We start from the raw sequence: 21,750 nt of genomic DNA, 5'->3' as shown, positions 1-21,750 counted from the left end.
GTGAAAAAAGATATAGCAAAAACGGAGTTAGCTTATATGCAATACCTACTTGTCGACAATGTTCTACTTATCCTACTACGCCTCTCGAATTAACTCGTATGGTTTGGCATCCTCCATTAGAAGGCAAGCACGTGAAATAGTACAACTCTATCATTTGCCCAAATTTTACATATTGCTTGATGTTACAACTTTTTCCTTGTCAAAAGGATTTATTTTAGTTTTCTATTAAACAGAAAGAATTATTTAGAAAATAGAAGTGCCTATAAAAAACATATAATTCATGATATCTGTTTATCTAATCACACAGAAACATATTGTTTTCTTTTCCTAAGAGCTGAATTTGATTAAAGTGAAAAATGAAGTAGTTAATACAATTTGGGTGAACTATGTACATACTTCATGGATGTTGAATCATAATACTGCTAAATCGTTGGATGATTATGTTGAGTTCATCAAGTTCTTTTTATGAATACATGTCAAAAGCTAATAAAAGCAGGGACTTTGTTGGAGATATCAACTATCATTGCCTGAAACTAAGATGGCTTTTTGGGATTATCCTCTTCTAGATTGCAGAATGGCCAATTTAAACTTGAAAAGTCTAGTAATTTTCGAACTTTAGCACAGTTGAAACGCCAAAAATCGGGGCGGATGAAAATTTTTGAAAGTCTGAATTTTTACTTTTGTTCTCTCCACATCGTATTTTTTTTTCTTTGACCCCTCTCTCGATAATGTTTCAACTACTTTTGCAGATGTTGGAAAATTGGAAGTTCCACACGCATTACGTGATTGTCGAGAAACTTTCACAGATGGAAATGGACTGGTTACCCGAGTTTGGAGACACCGTATTTTCACTACTGTCTAAACTTGCGAAAATGTGACTCCTCCGTTGGGAAGATGAAACTTCTACTCAGTTGGACATTATTTGGTGTACGAATCTTCGCACTTTGCCCAGGGAGATTGGAGGACTTGTGAATTTGATGCACTTCTCTATCAAAAGGTGCTCTCAAGTGGAGAAACTTCCATACTCTATAGGGAAATTAGGATCATTGTCTCAATTGGATATATCATCCTCAAGAATTACAAGTTTACCTGATTCAATTGGCAATGCAAAACATCTGTCATACCTAAATCTATCGGGCGCACCAATTGTGGAACTTCCAATTTTTATTGGAGAGCTTACGCAACTTGAGTTTCTTTCACTCAAATATTGTCGAAATTTGGGGGAGCTTCCAGAATCAATAGGCAACTTGACATCATTACAGAAGTTGAATCTTTCAGGGACAAATGTTGTTGAGTTACCCGATTCGATAAAAATCTGAAGCAACCGAAGGTGATGAGGATGGGATTTAGTCCAATAAGGAGGTTACCCGCGCATTGAAATGCTAGAGAAGTTGGAGGAGCTCAATGCTGAACATTGTGAGCAACTTGCAGGCGAATTTCCAATTGAAATTGGCAAACTATTGTCTCGAGCATCCTAGACATTTCATATACCAATATTAGTGCAGTGCCAATGGCAATCAATTACCTCACGCGACTCCAAAAGCTGGATTTAACACATTGCAATGAGCTTCAAGAGTTGCCAAAGCTTCCTCGAGTTTGCATTGTCTACGTGTTCACTCGGCATCATTGCGGTTAGTTCCGGATCTCAGAACCTCACGAATCTAGTGGAAATGCTTTTGTCTAATGGCTTTAGACAAGCACCTGCCCAACCATCGACCCAATGCGAACTATCCAAATGCAATGGCTTGGAAAGTTATCTAAGTTGGAGAAGTTGAGTGGGGCCTTTCAGATTTTCCCATTTCACAACAGAGTTGGGTTGCCTACCTCAACTTAGAGAACTCACTTTATCTGGCATGGACAATTTTGACTCGATAGTCATTGGACCACAATTTTCCAACTTGAAAAATTTATCCATATTGTGTCTCCATAGCTCTCCATTGAGGGAAATTCAATTGGATGGGCTTGAACTATTGAGAAATTTAGATGTGAGAGAATGTGAGTTTCTCGAGCGATTGTCGCTATTTCATCAAGCCTAAGGAAGCTCGATAAAATGGAAGTTTTAGATTGCCCAAAGCTACTTGAAATTCAATTTCCCAGTATAATGGAATCATTAGAGGAACTTCGAGTTGGCTACTGCGACTCCCTAGGAGGGTTGTGCGGTTTATCAAACTCGAAGAGGCTAAAGGTTTTGCGGATCTACCAATGCAATGGGCTACGGGTTGTTGAGGGCCTTGAAGAATTGGAGCTTTTGGGTATTTTGTATTTTTCCAGGTGTGGATCGTTGGAAAGGTTGACTGATGTATCCAACTCAAAGATACCAAATGAATGCATGATAGAAGTATGGGGTTGCATGAAACTAAGTAGTTATGAGGGCACTTACCGGGATTATAAAGAGATGATTCTTGTCAGGATGAGAATGACATTCAACGAGGTGCGTCTTCCTTCTATCTTTCACTTATTTTTCAGAAACGCCATGCTGTAGGCATCGCATTTCCTCATTTTCGCTTGTTCTGTTTGCTTCCTTAGTCTCTCTGTCTATCTCTGTCTTTCATGTCTTAATTCTTACTTTTTTATATAAATCTATGGATTATTGTTTGGTCCTCTGTGAATATCAAATTGCTTGCCACATAGAAGCATGGTCAAGATTCTTGACAACTTAGACAATAGTTTCCAATGCATGTGATACTTTTATCTGGGTAAATGAATTATTATACCAAAATTTCTCAAATAACTGACGAGTGCAAAAAACCAAGAGGGGAGATGAAGAGAAACAAGCTGAAGTGGGCAATTTTGGGATGTCCCAAACGGTGATCATTAGATCAAATATTGCATGAACGCCCCCAAAATGTGTCAAGATTACTAACACGTGCAATCCTTGGCCCTAGCATTATGCTGTCACGGATGACTAGATTTAATAGGAGAAAATATTAGTCTTTCCCGTGCCAATGTGTGAAGTGGGCAAAACTGATGGTAGAAGAGACTAATTAGAAGATTATCTGCAAGCCATTCTAATTTCTTCTAGGATGAGGTTGTAGTGGCAGAAGTGGCAGCAAAAGCAGACACTACTGACTACATCTTCTCAATTCTCAAGAGTCTGACGTCAAGCATTCACTTGAGTTTTTGCAACAACAATTATAGTTTCTTTTGTTCGGTTCTCATCCAATCAAATCATCCAATCTCATTTGGCTTTCATTTTATTGTTTATTTTCAACTCATTTACAGCTCTTGTTTCTTCTCAAATCATGCATACTTGCAGCTCGCATGCTCCAGACACGAACTCTTTTGATATTTGCAACAAGCATGGACTACTCATGTATATGATCATAAGTAGCCTCATGTCGAAATAGAAAATAGTACTCCCAGCATTCTCCTCTTTCCTTCAGCACCTCACCATCTCAAAGTAACATGCAGGAGCACCATTTGACATACACAATCACATATAAACAGGATTTGATCCACACATACACTTATGAACAGCATTCGACATACATCGCCTATATATCTAATTAGTTCACATTCCAATAATTTATATACGGGAAATCTAGCAAAGACACAACAAACGCAACTTCCATTGAACATTGAGACATTGGTAAACAGAATGCAATAGGAACTATCTGCAATGGAGTCGGGCATTCCGCTGAAAATGTTGTGAGCATGTGGTGTGAAGTACTAACACCAGAATGGCATAGAGTAATACAGAACACAAACATCAGAGTAGAAAATCCATGCGTACAAGCAATTCTTACTACTTAATTGAAAAGAAACAACCTGGCGGTGATGAGGTGATGACGCACAGCAATCATGAGGTGGCTGTTGCTATGGTTCATGTTCCAACGCCCCGACTTCATCTCCACAGAATGCCCTCAAGCTCATTGGTCCCCTCTGTTTTCTTATGGACAACATCAGAATTGACGCAAACAGAACAGAAATGAAAAGACAACCGAAAGCAATCGAAATCAATTTTAAAATTAATCGGAGACGAAGTGACCTGGCAGGTGTGGCTCTCAGTTGTACTTATCGAGCTTTGCCTAGCAAACTGTAACTGTTTGGTTTGCAGTCACCTTAGAAAGGCAAGCATGCGAAATAGTACAACTCTATCATTTGTCAAAACTTTAAATATTGCTTGGTATTCATTTTTTTTTTCTTGTCCAAGGTTTATTAAACATAAAAATTTGTGAAAAAAGAAGAAGATGCCTGTACAAAAGAAATAGTTCATGATATCACGTGCATCTTTATCTAATGAAATGGTGGAATGTATGTTTTTCTTTTCTCTGATAGCTAAATCTAATTAGATAGAAATATGAAGTAGCCAATAAATTGTTGGTGAAATATTTACATGGTTAATAGATATATAATCATCATACTGCCAAATAGTTGGATAATTATGTTGAGTTCATGAAGTCCTTTCATATAGATATTTGCCGGAAATTAATAAAGCTATGGATTATGATAGATCTCTGCTAGCACTCGTTTGCATAATTAGTTTTGAACGTGATGTGTGAACCAAGGTGTATAATGTACACTATTGTACACCTTGGTTCACGCATGATCCATAAATAAAATAAAATATGCATTGTACCTCAACTATGATATGAAGCATTGGAATGGTGGACTTCAAAGCAGATGGATTGGATAAGAAGACTGATTCATTTTTTCTTGTACTAGGAAGATGCAGGGGAAACAGATGCAGAAGAATCAGTGATGGAGACCAATAACTACTATTCTCAGAACTTGCCATTGACTATAGGTTTTCTATGGTCTCCAGGACCCGACACTGAGCTCAATTCTACAAGTAAGTCACTGCTGTTAAAATGAATATACTGTCATCCTGTCACACAAGTTAACATCTATTAGCTTATCAACGTACAAAAACTAACAGGAATTGAACTAATCTTTAGATGTTCTGCTGCTATTTTGGATATAATATCATCTATTAGCTTCCCTCAATAGTACAAACTATTCTTGCAGGCTTGAATAATTCGCAAGTTCCTCCACGAACCACATCTTCAGATGTTTCCAAAAGTTCATGCTCAATTCTCTAAGCAAAATGTGACTGATTCTAGCAATGGAGAGATGGATGAATTCACAATGTGATCGAGTTTGGGAATCTGTGAAATTGCCAGAAGTAATGGAGTTTGCTCTGAGGACATGTTCCCCCTCTCCCAGGTCCATCACAAGAGAAACTTTATGTGGATTTGTCCGAGGTAATTAATTCCATTTTGTGAAAACCCATTTGTGTGCCACATCGATTTCCGATACATATGATACTTTTCTCAAAGGTGCGCAATATCGGACCAGGTCAAGCTTTAGGTATTCGGTATGTTCTTCTAATTATTTGTGCCTTAGGTCCCTCTTTTTTTTCATGCCATAAGAAGTCATTTTTAAGCAGTTAAAGAAGAAGATGACCTAATTCTCCAGATAACTCAGTATTTCAGAGTCAGTTGAGAAGATTGTTATCAATTTTTGGTCATATACAGCAAGGCACTGTTTCTTTATCCATTTTTGGTAGATTGATGGTTCTATAAAAGTTGCACAAATAACTTGAGAATGCCAAAATACGAAAAGAAGTAAAAATAAAATGAACGAAACAATCGAGCTGGAAATAGACTGTGTCTGGGGCTGTTGATCATTAATCTAAGCTAGCTCACAGTACACATGAACTTGAAAAGAAAAAAGACAGTGAAATAAGAAAGTGGTGACAGCAAGCCTCTTGACAAAACTCTTCTCCCTTCGCAGATGTGGAGGAGACCTCTAGTCCTATGTGCTACCGATCGAGTTCCTGGGAAATGGATTTTTGGGCTTCACTGGATAAAGCAGGCTGCCCAGGGAGTAGTTTTCGAGTTGATTACGCTGAAGCTACTGTAGAATGGCTTCCATATGCAATATTTGGAGAGCTAGGAATGACTTGCTGCATAATCAAGTTGCTCCTCCTGTTGACGTTGGGATGAATCCCTTTGTGTTTACAGCAAGATATAGCATCGAAGGGTGCCTAAGCTGCTGCAGAAAAAGGTTATTCTGATTTGGCATTTGCCTGAAGTGTATTGGTATGCTAGGCCTTTAATAACTAGTCTTGTGACTGTTTTGGATATTTGGGCAGTCAGTGTTCACGTTCTAGTTGGAGCTAAGGATGTTGCTTGAGTAGTGTGCTAATGATATTGTTAGGTTGATAAATTGTATTGGGTGGACAATTTGATGGAGATCTTTGATTAATCAACTTTGAGGATGGCAGGTCTCAAGTTTTTTTTTTTTTGTTTGTTCCTTCGGTAGTTCTCAAGTTTGAAAAGCTGGAATTCAATGTATTAAGGTTTCATTGATTCACTAAACACTGATTATTGCCACAAAAATTATCGTGATGACCTGCTAATTATCACCACAAAAATGAAATATCTCGATTAACTAAATAATAATTCAATTGGTTTAGAAGAGATTTATGCTGATGATTGTAGAGAGCTGAATGGTGAACTTCCTCCCTGAACGGTGGAGATTGGACCATTTGACAAAAGCAAGGATTGGGATCAAATTGTTGAATTCTGCCGAAACGGACTAGAGGTAGGATGGACAGCAAGAAAGGGTGACATCGTGAACGTCGATTAATATCGTGATCAAATGGTCCTAGATTGAAACAATCTGATCCAGAGGTGGGGAATAACAACGGGCTTAATTTCCTCGTCAAGTTTTGCATGCTAAGGACGCGATTGACACATTTCCAAAAGTTTATTTACCTTTTAGACCATCCAGATGATGATTGATGAAGGCTTGAAACTACCAAGGGCAAGTGATTGACCTCATGCTACGTTTTGTGTTGGACCGTCATCTCGCAAGTTCCTCTGTTATTCATTAGAGAAACAATCCTGTAAATGAATCAATACAATGATCTTATGTCTCGATAGAGAGGCCATGCCCTAATTTTTATCAATTAGGATCTCGCTTGCATTGTCCAAGTCCATTACAAGCTTAATAAACTCATCTAAGTGGTCTTTGGTGGAAGTATGTTCAGAATGTTGAAACTAAAACATCATCTTCAACATATATGACAATTATTTAAGCCCTTTCTCATACAAAGAGCCCGAAATTTTCCTCATAATGCCGCGACATCTCTCTTCTTCACCACTTCTATTAAAATCTCATTCGATGGTATCGACATGATTATACTTGTTGCCCTCTTCATTAGCTCATCTTTATTGGCATCTTTTATCATTTCCGGCAACTAAGCCTTGTCATCCAATGTCTCATCTCGCTTCTCCGCCCACGTTGTTTCTCCCGTTAAATTTTTGAATTTCTATTTTGCTCAAGACATAGTTGCAATGACAAAAATTTTAACATAAATCATACAAGCAAAAATCTCAAATCAAATTCAAAAAGATTCTAAATTTAGTTATGATACCAATTATTATAAGATTAATATGGAAGCTAATCGGATTTTGTTATTAAATCAACATGTGAGAATGAAATAACTAGATAAATCAACGAGGAACAATGAGGAACGCATGAAATCCCAATGTGGGTATCTACTTTATGGGAAGATCAGTTATAAATTATCCACTGATCAATCGAAGGATTATATGGTATAGTAGCTCACATACTCAATCCCTTCTGAACTTTAGATTCCACCTAAATCACAGTGTTTAGCCTTATAGAGAATTACGGTTTGAAACATCCGTATCTCCGGAAAGAGAACGAGGATGTAAACTCTTTGCGCTAAAAACGATCACCGTGTGTTCCTCTTCCTCTCCGCGTGGTTAGAAGGATGACTCCACCTTTTTGCTTCTTTTTGCGCGGCTGAAGGGGATGAGAAAATTAGAACCCACGATCTTTTCATTTTTCTTCCTAACAAATCTACTGACCCTACAATTTTATATTAAATATGAGAGCCACTTCCCCTTCTTTTGTACGGCCAAAAGAAGTCCCTCCTCCACATGCGATATAAACAAAGAGCCAAGAAGTCGAATCGGCCAAACATAAATACTCTTCCTCGAACAGAAAACAAAATCAAAATTTCCAAAGCCCCAAAAATCCAAATTTTACTCAGATTAAAGCGCACACCGAAATTAAACAAATCAAAATTCTTTTAGGTTTCATATACATCTCAAATTTGTGACATGATTTAACAATCAAGCAAGTCGCTAAGATACTAGTGGAGATCTAGCATCGGAGGGCACAAGTTACTACAGCAAAAAGTTAATCCCCAGCTTAGTTTGATGAAGAAATGAATTTAACTTACCCGTTAGAAGACTAACTCATATTTTCCTGTTCTAGGATGATGAGATGGAGAAAAATCTGGAAATAAAAAAATGAAAAAAGACGGCATTGATTGTTCCTTAGGCAAATTACATTGTATCTGCAAGCCCTTGGGGTTTTCCAGGTGAGAAGTCTTCGCAGCCAGGACAGGAAAAGCATAAGGATTTTGTTAGAAAATTAAAAATATCAGGATTTGATTAGAAAAAGCATAAAAGCATGGGAGAAAAGCATTTTTTTTCTTCTAATTGATGACTATTTCATTGGATCGCTCTATTGTTATTTTAAGATGGAGCAAACTTTTTTTATTTTGGTAGAGTTGCATTTAGCTCTACAAGATCATGTGTATGGACCACTCGTCCTGAATATTGACCTGCCACTCGTAACCTTGTCACTTTTCTTGAATGTTGCCATGTTGCTTCTTTATGCGTTGCGTGGTAGCTTGAATAAGCTGCCACTTCTCTTGGAACTGTACTAAAGTAAGAAGAGAATTCTGCTTGGTGCATCGCATTGGTCAGGCCAAGCTTGCCGAAAAAAAAAGAAAAAAGAAAATGGGCCCTATAAGTAAGAAAAAGCTTATAGTTCACACTAACTTGCGAATAAGCCCAATTTAGTAAGCCCATGATCTCCCTCTACAAAATACAAATGTCCTTTGGCAATGTATGCCTTCTCAATATTTAGCATCTCCTTCCAAAAAGAAGACATTGATCTGGGCATTGGAGATCCACGGCGGACAAACATCCGACCGCTTTTTTATTTTTGGCGGTGCAAATCCTTCAAAGCATTCGGGTCCATTACCGTCTCCTTGAGGATCTGCTCGATTCGTGCATCAACAAAGCTTACTCCTACTAATTAGATTCCATCATCTTGATCTACTCTTCTTAATATGTTCTTCACATATCAAATTATGCGACAGGGCACAATATCTAATAAAGAACTTGAAACAAAGACTTATTTAACTTGATACTTACAGCATCAGGTAAACCTCTATTGAATGAATTCAACAACTTAGAATTCGAATGGATATGAATTTATAGATCAACTACGAAATAAGGAAAATAAATTCAAGAAAAAGGGAGGAAAATAGGGCACGAAATATTTTTTATTTTTATTTTTTCAACTTCTTGTATGTATAGTTACGGTTTACGTGGGAACATTGTGATGCTAAATAAGATTTTTTTTAAAAAAAAAATTGGGAAGAAATAGGATCAATGAGCAAGGCAGTGGTATACATAAAGGAGGACCCGAAGATAATTGACGTGCAAGTTATGCCCTAATGGGGATGCTCAATGTGATCTCGTTCTCTGGGTCAATGATGGCGAGCCGGACCTCTAATTGGATTGACATCCACCACATGATCATGTTGGCAAGGGCCATATTCTTCACCATGCCCTTCCTCATGGGATTCGCCACCAGCTATGCCTCCTTCTTATTAGGCCACTTCACCAATGTCAGCGTCAGCTATGCCCTTGTGATCGCCATTTGCATCGTTGAGGTCTTCCTTGCCTTCTCTCACGGGTTCCTAAAACCCACAAAAGAAGGCAAGGAAGACACTGGCGACATACTTAAAAGGTATAGTCGATGCCAACATTGGTGAAGCAGCTCAATAGGAAGGAGTCATAGTTGGGAGTGAAGCCTATGAAGAGGGGCCGGATGAAGAAAATGGCCTCAAGAGATTTTAGGCTTTTAAAACCCTAATGAAAAAATTGAGAATTTGATATTAAAAAAAATTCCGATTACTTTGGGAAAATGTCATCATTAGGAAAGTTGAAAGCCCAAGATTTCTAAAGTCCGGTGAGCTAAGTCCCTAAAATTGGAACCGAAGTTTAATTTTGACTAATAGAAATTCCCTACTAGAGGTCTTCACTGATGATATTAAATGCTAAATATGAACTATTCCCTAGAGGTAGATCTAAGAGATTTGCTAACGGCCTTTTAAATTTTAATTATTACTCCATTTTTTTTTTGTTTTTATAATTTCTGTCTTTTTCCCTTTTTTTTTTAACAAAAAAAAAATCTCAAGAACTATCTAGGAGATCAAGTTACCCTAAAAACCAAGAAAAAGATAACATCACCCTCAAGTTCAGGAGGCTCCCATCTCTTCAAACCTCCGTTACACTCCTTTCATTCTTGCTCAACTCGCTCGTCATTCTTCATCCATTCACTCGTATATCTGCACTGCCGGAGCTCATATATTCGCATCGTAGAACCCATGTATTTGGAAGTGAGTGTCGTGTAGCAATGACGTAAACCGAGAAGACATGTAGATAAAGGACACATGTATTTGCATATGCTGAAAATGCATTCTCTCAAGTGACCCGCAGAGAAGAAGCCTTCAGCAAAGACGATCCGTGATCTAATATGTTACGACAAACGCGTACGCAAACATGTGAGGCATATTAAAAATCAAGATTCTCGGAAATTTAACTCTAAGTTGACTAACAAAACGATGACGAATTAGTGGAGGTCAAAACCGGTTCAACACGTACTATTTTCAAGTTAGCAAGAACTAAATTCTCAGCCTCTGTTTTCGTTCTTGCACACCCAAAACAGAAGATACTCATTTCGATCTTGCAAAAGGTGAATACCAGCAGCTATGGCCGATCGGCTTTAAACAAAAGAATAGCAAAAGACGATTCCCTGCAGCGACTGGCATCAAAGTGTGTTTAGACTACCGTTAGATCCTCAATCGGTATCGTTTTCCTCTCAGACTTCGATCAAATTACTCGGACTCAACCTACCAGAACAGAGCAGTAATCGGTGTTTTCTTTTGGATTGCCACTATGCAATTACCTTGGAGATGCAGTAGATGGTCACAAAAAATGATCAAACGAATGAGTGAAGTCCTGGAAGCGTCTTCACTGATGGCCGGTGCCGGGGAAGAAATCTCGAGTGAGATCTGATTTTTTGGGACTCCCCCGCCGTGGAACAGGGGCGAACAGAGAGGTCGCAGCATGGAGTTGAAGGAAGCGAACGGTGACGGAGGCAAGGGCTATAAGTCGCCTGAAGTCAATGATGATGGAGGTCTGCAAAATCAAATAAACCAGTAAGAGCTTTGTAGTAACAAAGATCTCCTTAACAAGAGAATGGTTGTCAGTTAGATGAGAGCGCTTCCCTGGGTCACCTCCTGTACGCGCCCTAATCCGCTTGGCCAGTTAGATGAGGGCTCTTCTCTCGCTTCTCTCGTGACGAAGTCTAAAGCAGCCTGTAAATTTCAAGTGTTCAACGGGGCAGTATTTCCTCTTTTCTTGAGCAAGCTATTTAAAACATAGTAAAAATGAATCTATATTCGTCAAATACCTTCGACGAGTTTTTTAGGAGCAGTCGGTAAATGGAGGTCATCTCCCTCCATTTCAATTTTAATTTTGTCTTCTTGATTGTGAAGATGTGCAAATATAAATGTCAGCAGTGCGATGAGACGCTACAAATTAAACAACCTCATACAGAGGCTTTGCAACCACAGGTGATTGAAATGCCACATACAAGATCCTCATGCCTCACTTGGAAAACAAAGAAAAGCATGTACCGCCTGAAAAGTCAGTCATGCACACAATTCCAGTGAGTCTCATGTTTTGGAAACGCTGAGAAATTCGTAATTCGTAATTTTCCAGATATAAAAGAAATTGAGTTTTTTTCTTATAATAATTTGATGACATTTGTTGTCAATTCTCATAATTTTAAATTAATGCAGAATGTTTGAAATAAAGAATGGCCCATCGAACGTTTAAATTAGTCATTAGAAGCCAAACCCTTCTTTTCCAAAGATTCTTTGATATAAGCTGTGGGAGCAAAGACATAAGAGAATCCTACTCAACAGTTTCATAAGTCGGAATTTCAAGTATATTCGATAAGTCTGTTGATTTTATATGACAATCTTCACAAATGAGGCTCGCCAAAATTGTTGCATCATGCCATTGAGTTCTAGAGCTTGTCAAAATATGCAATCAAGTACTAGTAGTGTATTTGATAAATCCGTTGATTTTAGACAATGAATATATATAGCGTGACCTTGTTTATTGTTTCGACTTTTTTATTGTGCAATTTAAGGACATTTAGCACTGATGTGGGGCTACGGAGGTCCTAAATGAGCCTATAGAAAACTTTAAGAAAATTAAATAACAAGTTGAGCGGTTTGCCTGAATTTCTATCATGGACTATAGTGTCATCTATTTTGAGTTGTGCCACACAGATTTTCTACCATTGGCCCACTGTCCACGGTCGATTATGCATGATGAGATAGGAGTAGCTTTAATGGCTGCGGACCTATGGTAATGATAGGCTGCGTTTGATTTGATTTTTCTTTCGGAGAAATGCAAAGATTTTAATTTAAAAAGCACGCAAAATAACGATTGTTTGGTAAAATAAATTGAAAAATATTTGAAAAGTAATTTTAAGAGAAATATTATCCGATAAACATATGATTTTGTAGAGGGCTTTGCAAATGTGTTACCAGAAAAACATTTTGAAAAGTAATTTGAAGAGAAATATTATTTGGTAAACATATGATTTTGTAGAGGGCTTTCAAATGTGTTACCAAATGCAGCCAAAGTGCATTACGTTGACATTAACTTGGCTTTTTTTTCTTCTTTTTTTTCACTCTGCCACTTTAGTGACTAAAACTAGCCAGCACTTACCATGTGAATTGTGCTATCAAGTGGATTGGAATTGGAATCCGAAATGAATATATATACATATATATATATGTACATCTCTGTAATAAAAGAAATGTTCTCTTCAACCCAATTGATAAAATTATGTTTAAAGAATATCTAGTTTGACAAATAATCAAAGATGACATAGTGGTAACATAAATATCGGGCCCCTTGCTAATTATGTCAATAAAAGTTGTAAGTCCAATCTTAAAGGTTGGTGCAGTTGATTGGGATGTTAGTAGTGTCCTACTAATCTATAAAAATGGAACGAATTGGCATATGAGTAGTATTTTATTATCAAGTCATATCACACTATTTAGTGCTCCTATTTCCACTATTTATCAACCATTTATTACGAGCAATTCATTGATTTTCTACATAATCCTTAAATAACAAATTTAATGTACCTTGAATATGATATGAAGCATTGTAATGTTCGGACATGAAGGCGGATGGATTGGATGATATTTAAATTTTCTTATGCTACAATAGTTGGAGAAGAACGTTTCACTTTTTTTTGTACTAGGAAGATGTAATGGAAACAAATGCGGAAGAGTCAATGACGGAGACCAACAAATATCATTAGTAGAACACGCCACTAACTGTAGGGTCCCTCGAATCCAGGACTGAGCTCGACTCTAAAAGTCACTGTTGTACGGTCATCCTGTCACCAATATGTACTAGCTTACCAAAACACAAAAACGAATCCGGAACTGAACCACATATTTGGATGGTTTACTGCTATTAGTTTGAATATAATTTCCATCTATTAACTTACCACAATTGTTATACGCCCCAGTAATAATTAATAACACTTTTGTAGAGACACCAACATTATCATGTCTTGTTTTTCATAAGATAGGGTCTCATCAAGGTTCTTCAAGATCCATTATGAGATTATTAAACTCATCTAAGTGGGCTACATTGTTATGGCATCTTTTTCTTCAATCACCTCTATTAACACCTCATTTGAAAGGTTCAACATAATTTTACTCTTTGCCCCCTCCATTAACTCATCCTCTATCGGCATCTCTCATCATTCCGGGCTACTTAGTCTTGCCATTCAACACCTTAGACATTACTTGGTTGTTGATGGCATAACACTCAACAATCTAAAGTCAATTCTATTTTTGCTCCAATGTAATTGCAATAGCAGTATTTCCAAAGAATGGTCAAACAAGCAAAAGCCTAGAAACAATTCCAAAATATCCTTTGTAAAATAATGTGATAATTAACATATGTTTGCAATTAAATTAGCACAAGAGAACGAAATCACAGGAGAAATCAGTGAGTAATAATAAAGAATACAAATAGACTTATGTATTTCAGTTCGATGACCTGTATTTATTTCATAAGAAGAGATAGCCACAAATAATCTACTATTCAATTGAAAAATTATAGAGTTACAATTCCCCGCACCCTCAAGAGTTTCCTAACCCTAAATTATACCTAATCATATAGTATTTAGTCTCACGTAATAGTTCAATATATAAATCATTAAGAATTACCTCACGAATTGAAGCACTCATGTATCCACAAAAAGAAAAATGCCTCAATTAGATGTTGAATTTTCTGCACAAGTCACTGCGTTTCTTGCTCCTTTTGTGCGGCCAAAGAAAAGAACTTTACTGTGCAGCCTTTTAGCCCTCTTTCACGTGCGGCAAAAGAGTCCCTCACTTCATGGCAATCAGAGGAGTCCCGAATCTTGGTCTTGGTTAAACCTTGGATGTACAAGTAAAATCACCGCCCTTGGATATCTTGATGACCAAATCTTGGATTCATATATCCAACAGAAAATCAAATTATAATCGAAAAGAAGGGCATCCCAGATGAGAGTCCAAAGACTTTACGCCTCATATCGAAAAGTAATTTGACATTTCCTCCACAAACCACATTTTCGGATGTTTTCAATTGTTCGTGCTCAATTATATAAACAAAAGTTGGCCGATTCAGGCCATGGAGAGGTAAATGAATTTACAATGGCGATCGAATTTGGAAATATTGCGAAATTGCGAGAGAAGTGTTGGAGTTTACTCAACTGCGAGGGGCAGTGATGAGGTCTCTGCTCAAACGGCGCTCCATCATTTTATTCTCCTCTTTACGCTCCCTCTCTCTCTTTCCTTTTCTCTCCTTTGTTTTCTTATGCCCTCAATTTTTTCTTCCTTGTCCCCCATGTTCCCTTCCTTTCGACTAAACTCTCCCCTTTCTTTCTTTCTTTTTTCCTTTCAACCACACCTCGTGTTCACGTTGTGACAAAGTCTCTTATATTTGCAGTCAGACTCAGCATCGAAGGGCACAAGCTTGCTGGGGCAAAAGTTGATTCTGATTTGGGATTGGCCTTAAATTCTAACTCAAGTTCAGAGGCCTTGACATTTGCAACACCTTCGCTAACTGCCTCTATCGGACCATGGTCAGCTTAGGGGATTGTCGCTTACAGTGACAGCGAAGAGTTTCACACTGGTGATCGGATCGACAATCTCCTGAGAGTGGTCTGCGACTCCAAGATCTGCATACTAGTCCTCTCCAGAGGCTACACTTTGAGCGCTTGGTGCCTCAGCAAGCTCACTCGTGTGATGGAGCTCAACGAATCCATTGGAAAGCCGGAGATCCTATCCATCTTCTTTGATGCCACACTCTCCGATGTCAAGCTCAAGATGAAACTGTACGTGGAGGATTTGGATAAGCACGAGCAGAGGCCTGGAGGTGAGAGCAGGGAACGGTGGGAGGCGGCAGTGAGTAAAGTGAGTCAGATCAAGGGGTGGAAAGTCCAAGGGAGAGGGTAAGTAAATGCTTATTAATTGAAATTTTTTCAAACTTCAGTCGAAATGCTATTCTCTTATTGCTCTTGTAATTTGGAATATGAGTAATAAATTTCATTTTTCACCAAAAAGAGAGCCAATTCATCAACTTTGTGATACATAAGTAGGGCAATATGGCTGGCAATAGTTATATGAGTGAATTTGATCTAATTCTAGAATGATGTCTGTAATTCAGACCACAAAGAAAAATCTTCTTTTTCAAAAAGGAAAAAGCCATAAAAAACCCCAAATTTTGCCCAAAGTGATAAATTTATTCCAAACTTTTTTTTGTGACATAAAAAACCTCAAACTTTGCTAATTATGGCACATTTATCCCAAACTTATGACACAAAAATCCTAAACTTGTATCCATGTGACAAATTAACCTAAACTATAGGACATTTTCGTCTTTTACTTTCTTTTGCTTTTCCTTCTTCTTCTCTCTTCCCTTCACCGGCCGATGGAAGGAAGTCGGACTCAGGCGAGGATTGCTAGATTTGGCGAGGGCAACCTTTGCTCGACGCAGGCAAGGGTGGCCCTTGCTAGCATCAGGCTAGGGCATTCCTCGCCAAATCAAGTGAGGGCATTCCTCACCAGATTCGGACTAGGCGAGGGCACCCTCGCTTGGTATTAGGCGAGGTTGCCCTTGCCGGATTTGATGAGACCTACATCCAGGCGAGGGCTACTCTCACTTGAGTCTGGCTTCCCTCCGTCATGGCTAGCAGATAGAAGAAAGAAGAAGAAAAAATGACACAAAAAAAAAAAAAAGAAAAAAAAAAGACGAAAATGCCCTTGGCCATAGAGTTTGAGGTAAATATGTCACGATTAGCAAAATTTGAGATTTTTTATATTACAAAAAAAGTTTAAAGTAAATTTGTCACTTTGGACAAAGTTTAGAGTGTTTGGTGGTTTTTTTCCATTTTAAAGAGCCAAGATGCTTGTGTTTTGCAATCCACCACTACATTTGAGGCCCCCAGACAATGTGGCTACGCTGATTGACGGGTGGGCCTTCAGAAATCGAAGACAGTCATTGATTGAGGGACGTTCTTCCCATCTGAACTGATCTGCAGCACCACTTATCAAGGTTTCAACTAAATCCACACGATTAGACTCTATAGTCTGATTTGGAGAGCTTCAAATACGACTAGGGTTTTAGCTTGAGATGCCGAGGAGACCTTTACTGATTTAGCAGTAACAATGGCTCCCTTGTAATCTCGACATATACCAGTTATGGCGCCATCCACAGAACCATCAACAAAGGAAGCATCAACATTAATTTTCAGAGCTTTCTTCCTCGGTGGCACCCAGGCCTTCAACTCAGTAAAGGTAGGATTTTTCCTCAATTCCGATTTTTGAGAGTTCTATTTTCTGTAGTTTGCTTGCAAGAATAACGATGATTCAACCGTTTCTTGCGAGTTTAGATGTTTACCCTGAAAAACGAAATTGTTTTGGGCTTTCCAAATGCTCCATAAAGAGGACGCCACCAAAGACAGGAAAAATCAGCTCCTTCTACAGCAAATTCCATTAGCCATGCCTCAATCCTCGTGATCTTCTGTAGTTGATTTGGATCTTCATATTAATGTCAGTCCAGATACCTCGAGTCCAAGGGCAAAGTATAAAGATGTGCTCGATCGTCTCCTTTTCCTGTTGATAGAGGGAGCATATCGGGTCAGGTATGATATTCCTCTTCCATAAGTTCTCTTTTAAGGGGATTGCATTTGTACAAAGAGACCATAGGAAAACTTTACCTTATGGAAGGTCTGCATGTCCCATAGCTTTCCAAAGTTTTTTGGGATTTTGGTATGAAGAGGAAGCTTGTTTAGGATTGCACTTCTGTTCAATCTCTTTTCTGATCATGTTGTAGCCGTTTTTAACAGCATAGCTACCTGATTTGGTGCCTAACCACACCAATTTATCCTATGCATAGGATGCTCTAACAGGGATTGTTTGAATCTCCTGCACTAATTGCTCATCAAAAAGATCATCTAGCTTTCAAGTATTCCATTTTCTTCCTTAGCCAAGATCAGTTTTGCCACCAAAACTGGGTCATTTATGTTTGGTGATCCCCCAATTAAGCCACTTTTTAACCATTTCTGCACTCTGATTTTTTTACGGATTTACCATTCCCAATCAACCAACTAACCGAGTTGGCAATAGAATCCCTCCCTAATAACAAACTTTGCTGTCCCCAAGAAGGCTTGGAACCTCTTTTAGCTTGCCAAAACTCTCCTTGATGAAAGTAAATGCATTTGAAGAACTTGCTTAAGAGAGAATTAGGATTCTATGCAAGTCTCCATGCTTGTTTACCAAGCATGGCCTTATTAACTGATATAAGATCTCTAAACCCCATGGCCCCTTGGTCCTTCCTTAGCTTTAGAATGTCCCATTTTTTCCAATGAAGTATTGTTTTGAAATCTGTTGTTTTCCACCAGAAATTGGCAATCCTTCCCTCAATTGCTTTGCAAACTGAAATAGGTATTTTGAAAATCGACATAGCATAATTTGGAAGGGCTTGTACCACTGTTTTAAGAAGAATCTCCTTTCCAGCTTTAAAATTAATTATTCCTTCCAACCTTCTAATTTAGCATTTACTCTTCCAAGAATCCAAGCAAACATATTTCTCTTCAATGTGCCCTAGTTCGAAGGAATACCTAAGTATTTGCCTATGTGGCCAATCTCAACTCCTTCGCCATGTTTCCTGTTAGTAGATGAGGACGCCCCTTGCTAAAATAAATGCTTGATGTGTTTAAGTTTATGGCTTGGCCTGATGCATAACAATATTGATTAAGTATCGTTGAAATATTCTGGCATTCCGTTATGGTTCCATCTAATAAAAAAATGGAATCATCAAAGAAACAAAAGGGGTGATAGTGTCGATCAATCTGCTCAATTTGATATCCTTAATAATTCTATTTGCCATTGCTTTATTCATCATGAAAGATAAAAAGTTAGCCACAAGAATAAAAAGGTATAGCGAGAGAGGATCTCCTTGCCTAATGCCTCTTGAGGGATTAAAAAATGGGAGGGATTCTCCATTAAACTTCACACTGAATGAGACGGTTGTCACACACTACATAACCCAAATGATCCACTTGTCTTCAAAACCCATTTTGATCATACAAGCTTTTAGAATATCCCACTCTACTCGATAATAGGCTTTTTGCATATCTAATTTTAAAACCGCTTGAAATTTCTTTTGTCAATTATTGGTTCTCAACTAATGCAGGATCTCTTATACAATAAAAATGTTGTCTTGTATTGGCTGACCACACACAAAGGCACTTTGTTCTTCAACAATCAAATCAGGTAGCCACATCTTCAGTCTATGGGCTAAAATCTTTGAAATAATCTTATAAATAAATAGGTTGGTTGGGCAGTATTCTTCCAGCTTTTCTGGGTTAGGAATCTTTGGAACAAGAGTTATATGGGTTCTGTTTAGCCTTGGGTCGAGAATTCCTGTTGCAAAGAAAGACTGTACAGTGGTGAGCACATCCCTTTTTATAATATCCCTATGGTGTTTAAAGAATATATACCATTCAGCCCATTTGGTCCAGGTGCTTTAGCTGCTCCAAGCTGATAACTGCCTTCCGAACTTCTCCATAGTCACTTCAGCAATAAGTTTTTCGTTTACTTCAGCTTTGACTAAACATGGGAAGTGGTCTATTACCAGGATTGGCCCAACTGAGGAAAACAAGTTTTGAAAATATTATGTTGTTCGCTGCTTCGACATTTTTTCATCCCTAATCTACTTATCATCAGGCCCTTTCAGTATGGTTATTCTATTTCTATTGCGGCGCTGAATTGTAGTAGTGTCTTGTCCTCCCACTTATGCCAATTGATCTTAATCCTGAGTACATCTCTTCTCTCCTCCAAATATCCTTCAACTCTCGTTTAATACTTTACATTTTATTCTTTTCAAATTTGAACTATTTGTAATTACTTGAAGTTCCTGGTTATCTCCTTTATCCTACGAGAATTGTTGGTAAATTTCTGTTTACTCCATAACTGTAATTCCTTAGTCACCCTTCCTAATTTCACCACTATTTTCTCATTTCCATCATCATCCATATTCCAGGCTTTGGATATAACATCTACACATTCAGGATCTTCCCCCCAGAAAGCTTCAAATTTGAAATCCTAGTAAAGGGCTATGGTCATATCCCACTGTTGGTAGAGCATAGGCCTCCGCTGCAGGGAATGCAAGACGTCACTATAAATTGCAAACCACTCAGATCTAGTTTTTCCTTCACATAATCAGCTCCTTATCTATTGTTTACGCATGTATAAGCACGCCCCTTGCAAACTACTTCCATCAAAGAGCAGTCATTTAGACAATCCCGAAAAGCAACTAACGATAATTCTCTGCCACTCGTTTTCCTTCCCACAGAAGGCTATCAAACTTGCTTACTTGCCTTAATCTATCCCAAAGAAGTAGTCTGTCTTTAAAATCATTTGGGGCATGAAAAAAAGAAATCTGCATTCTGACCTTATCAGCAGGAACAGTAAATAAGATGTTAATCATCTCTATTGATGCCTATTCAACATCGAACGATAAGTCATCATTCCACAAAACAGCAAGTCCCCCTGTAATCCCGATCGGGTTCACAACAAAACAGAAATTAAATTTTAATCTTCATGCCCAATGATAGTACCGTTGTACACTTGGTTGCCTTACTGGCTTTGCCCTATTGTTCACGAATGCTTGTCAAGCAAACGACTGTAATGTTTGGACTTGAGGACATGTTGAATAGATCATATTTACATTTTCTTGTCCTCAAATAGAGGTAGAAGACTAACTCGTCTTTTCCTGTTCTAGGAGGATGAAATGGAGAAAGATTCAGAAAATGAAAAAAGGAAAATGACTGATTGATTGTTCCATAGGCATAGTACAACGTATCTACAAAGCCCTCGTGTTTTTTTCAAGAGAGAAGTCTTCGGAGGCAGACAGGATAAGTACATTGTCGCGCATGATGATGCAGACATGGTGTCAGGAAAAACTGAGTGGATCTCTATGCATTATGGTTAAGGGAATAAAAGCTAAATCGATGGCTCCAAGGGAATACTTGCACTCTTCTTGATAAACTCAAGTGCATTGTGGTCGAGGGATAGGTTTCCTGGACACAAGAATGCAGTTTGCATATGGAATCTACTCTGCTTTGAGGATTTGCTAACTGTCCATCCGTTGAGAGGTAAGTCATTCCCTTTGTGAGCATCAGATCGCTTGCCACATTTGATACATTATCTCAGTAAAGGAATGATTCTACCAAAATTTCTCAAATAACTGACGGGTGTAAAAAACCAAGACGAGAAATGAAGAAAAAAACAAGCACAAGTAGGCAATTTAACGGTGATCATTAAATCAATCTAGCACGAGCTCCTCCAAAATCTGTCCAGATAACAAACACGTGCAATCCTTGGCCCTAGCATTACACTGTCACGGATGACTAGATATAAGAGAAAGCATTTGTCTTTCCGTTGCCAATGTTTATGAGGTGGACAAAACTTATGGTAGAAGAGACTAATTAGATGATACCCGCAAGCAATTCTACTTTCTTCTAGGAGGAAATTTTAGTGGCAGAAGCAAAGGGCACAGACTACTGACTATGTCATCTCAATTCTCAAGAGTTTGTTCAACTAATTTTAGTTCCACCTTCACTTTGCCGGCACTGCGTCTGACCTCTTCTGGTAGCGCCGTTCTCCAGATTTGGCTGTCGATGGCCCAACGCATTCAAGGCTGCTGTTAGCATATAGTTCGTCCTTGGCTGTCATTAGCGGAGTTCATCATTGGCGTCACCCGACTTCGCTCATCTGTTTTTATTTGCTTGAGCTCGCAGTTGATGGCCATTGGGATATCGAGCTCGCTGTCAAGGCTTGCAGCCACGGATGAGCCACCTCACGAGCCATGGACGAGCAAGGCTTGTGGATGAGCCAACATATTTGTGCATGCGGTCATGGTCATGTTGGGAGGTTAGAAATGATCCTTCTTTTTCCTTTTTGTATGAACTCCATGTGGTTGTATGTGGTCGGGCCTCAAACTCAATCTATGCGAGAATTTCCCCTCCTGC

General features: G+C 38.4%; 2 protein-coding genes and 1 long non-coding RNA gene across 8 annotated transcripts in view; all 3 read left to right on the top strand.

Annotated features, from left to right (window-relative positions):
• LOC120291543 (disease resistance protein RPV1-like) overlaps positions 1 to 6,310 on the top strand; it is a 37,090-nt gene extending 30,780 nt beyond the window's left edge. Inside the window, exons 8-11 of one of the 6 annotated variants that reach the window (XM_039309152.1) lie at positions 4,666 to 4,792; positions 4,969 to 5,204; positions 5,280 to 5,317; positions 5,737 to 6,310. The gene's annotated coding sequence lies outside the window, so the exon portion shown is untranslated. Of the gene's footprint in view, positions 1 to 4,665; positions 4,793 to 4,968; positions 5,669 to 5,736 lie in introns of those variants that run through there. The other 5 variants (XM_039309150.1, XM_039309149.1, XM_039309151.1 and 2 more) reach the window with 5 other exon arrangements.
• Positions 2,026 to 20,555, top strand: LOC120291724. The gene is made up of 2 exons (XM_039309428.1): positions 2,026 to 2,431; positions 20,502 to 20,555. Exons 1-2 carry the CDS (start codon positions 2,051 to 2,053, stop codon positions 20,553 to 20,555), a joined length of 435 nt encoding a protein of 144 aa, XP_039165362.1. The 5' UTR covers positions 2,026 to 2,050.
• A 60-nt stretch (positions 20,556 to 20,615) lies between these two features.
• LOC120291552 lies at positions 20,616 to 21,750 on the top strand. Its single transcript, XR_005549677.1, has 2 exons — positions 20,616 to 20,874; positions 21,520 to 21,750. It is a non-coding gene; the product is annotated as an uncharacterized LOC120291552 (long non-coding RNA).

The sequence above is a fragment of the Eucalyptus grandis genome, chromosome 3 (assembly GCF_016545825.1).
Source record: "Eucalyptus grandis isolate ANBG69807.140 chromosome 3, ASM1654582v1, whole genome shotgun sequence".
NCBI classification, from domain to species: domain Eukaryota; kingdom Viridiplantae; phylum Streptophyta; class Magnoliopsida; order Myrtales; family Myrtaceae; genus Eucalyptus; species Eucalyptus grandis.
This window is presented reverse-complemented; position numbering and strand designations above follow the sequence as displayed.

Bases quoted from the DNA above. Each gene is read 5' to 3' on its own strand.
- LOC120291724 (XM_039309428.1), top strand. From the start codon at position 2,051: ATGGAAGTTTTAGATTGCCCAAAGCTACTTGAAATTCAATTTCCCAGT. The intron at 2,432-20,501 runs GTGCGTCTTCCT...TTCCTGTTCTAG, and splicing joins TGAGAATGACATTCAACGAG to GAGGATGAAATGGAGAAAGA.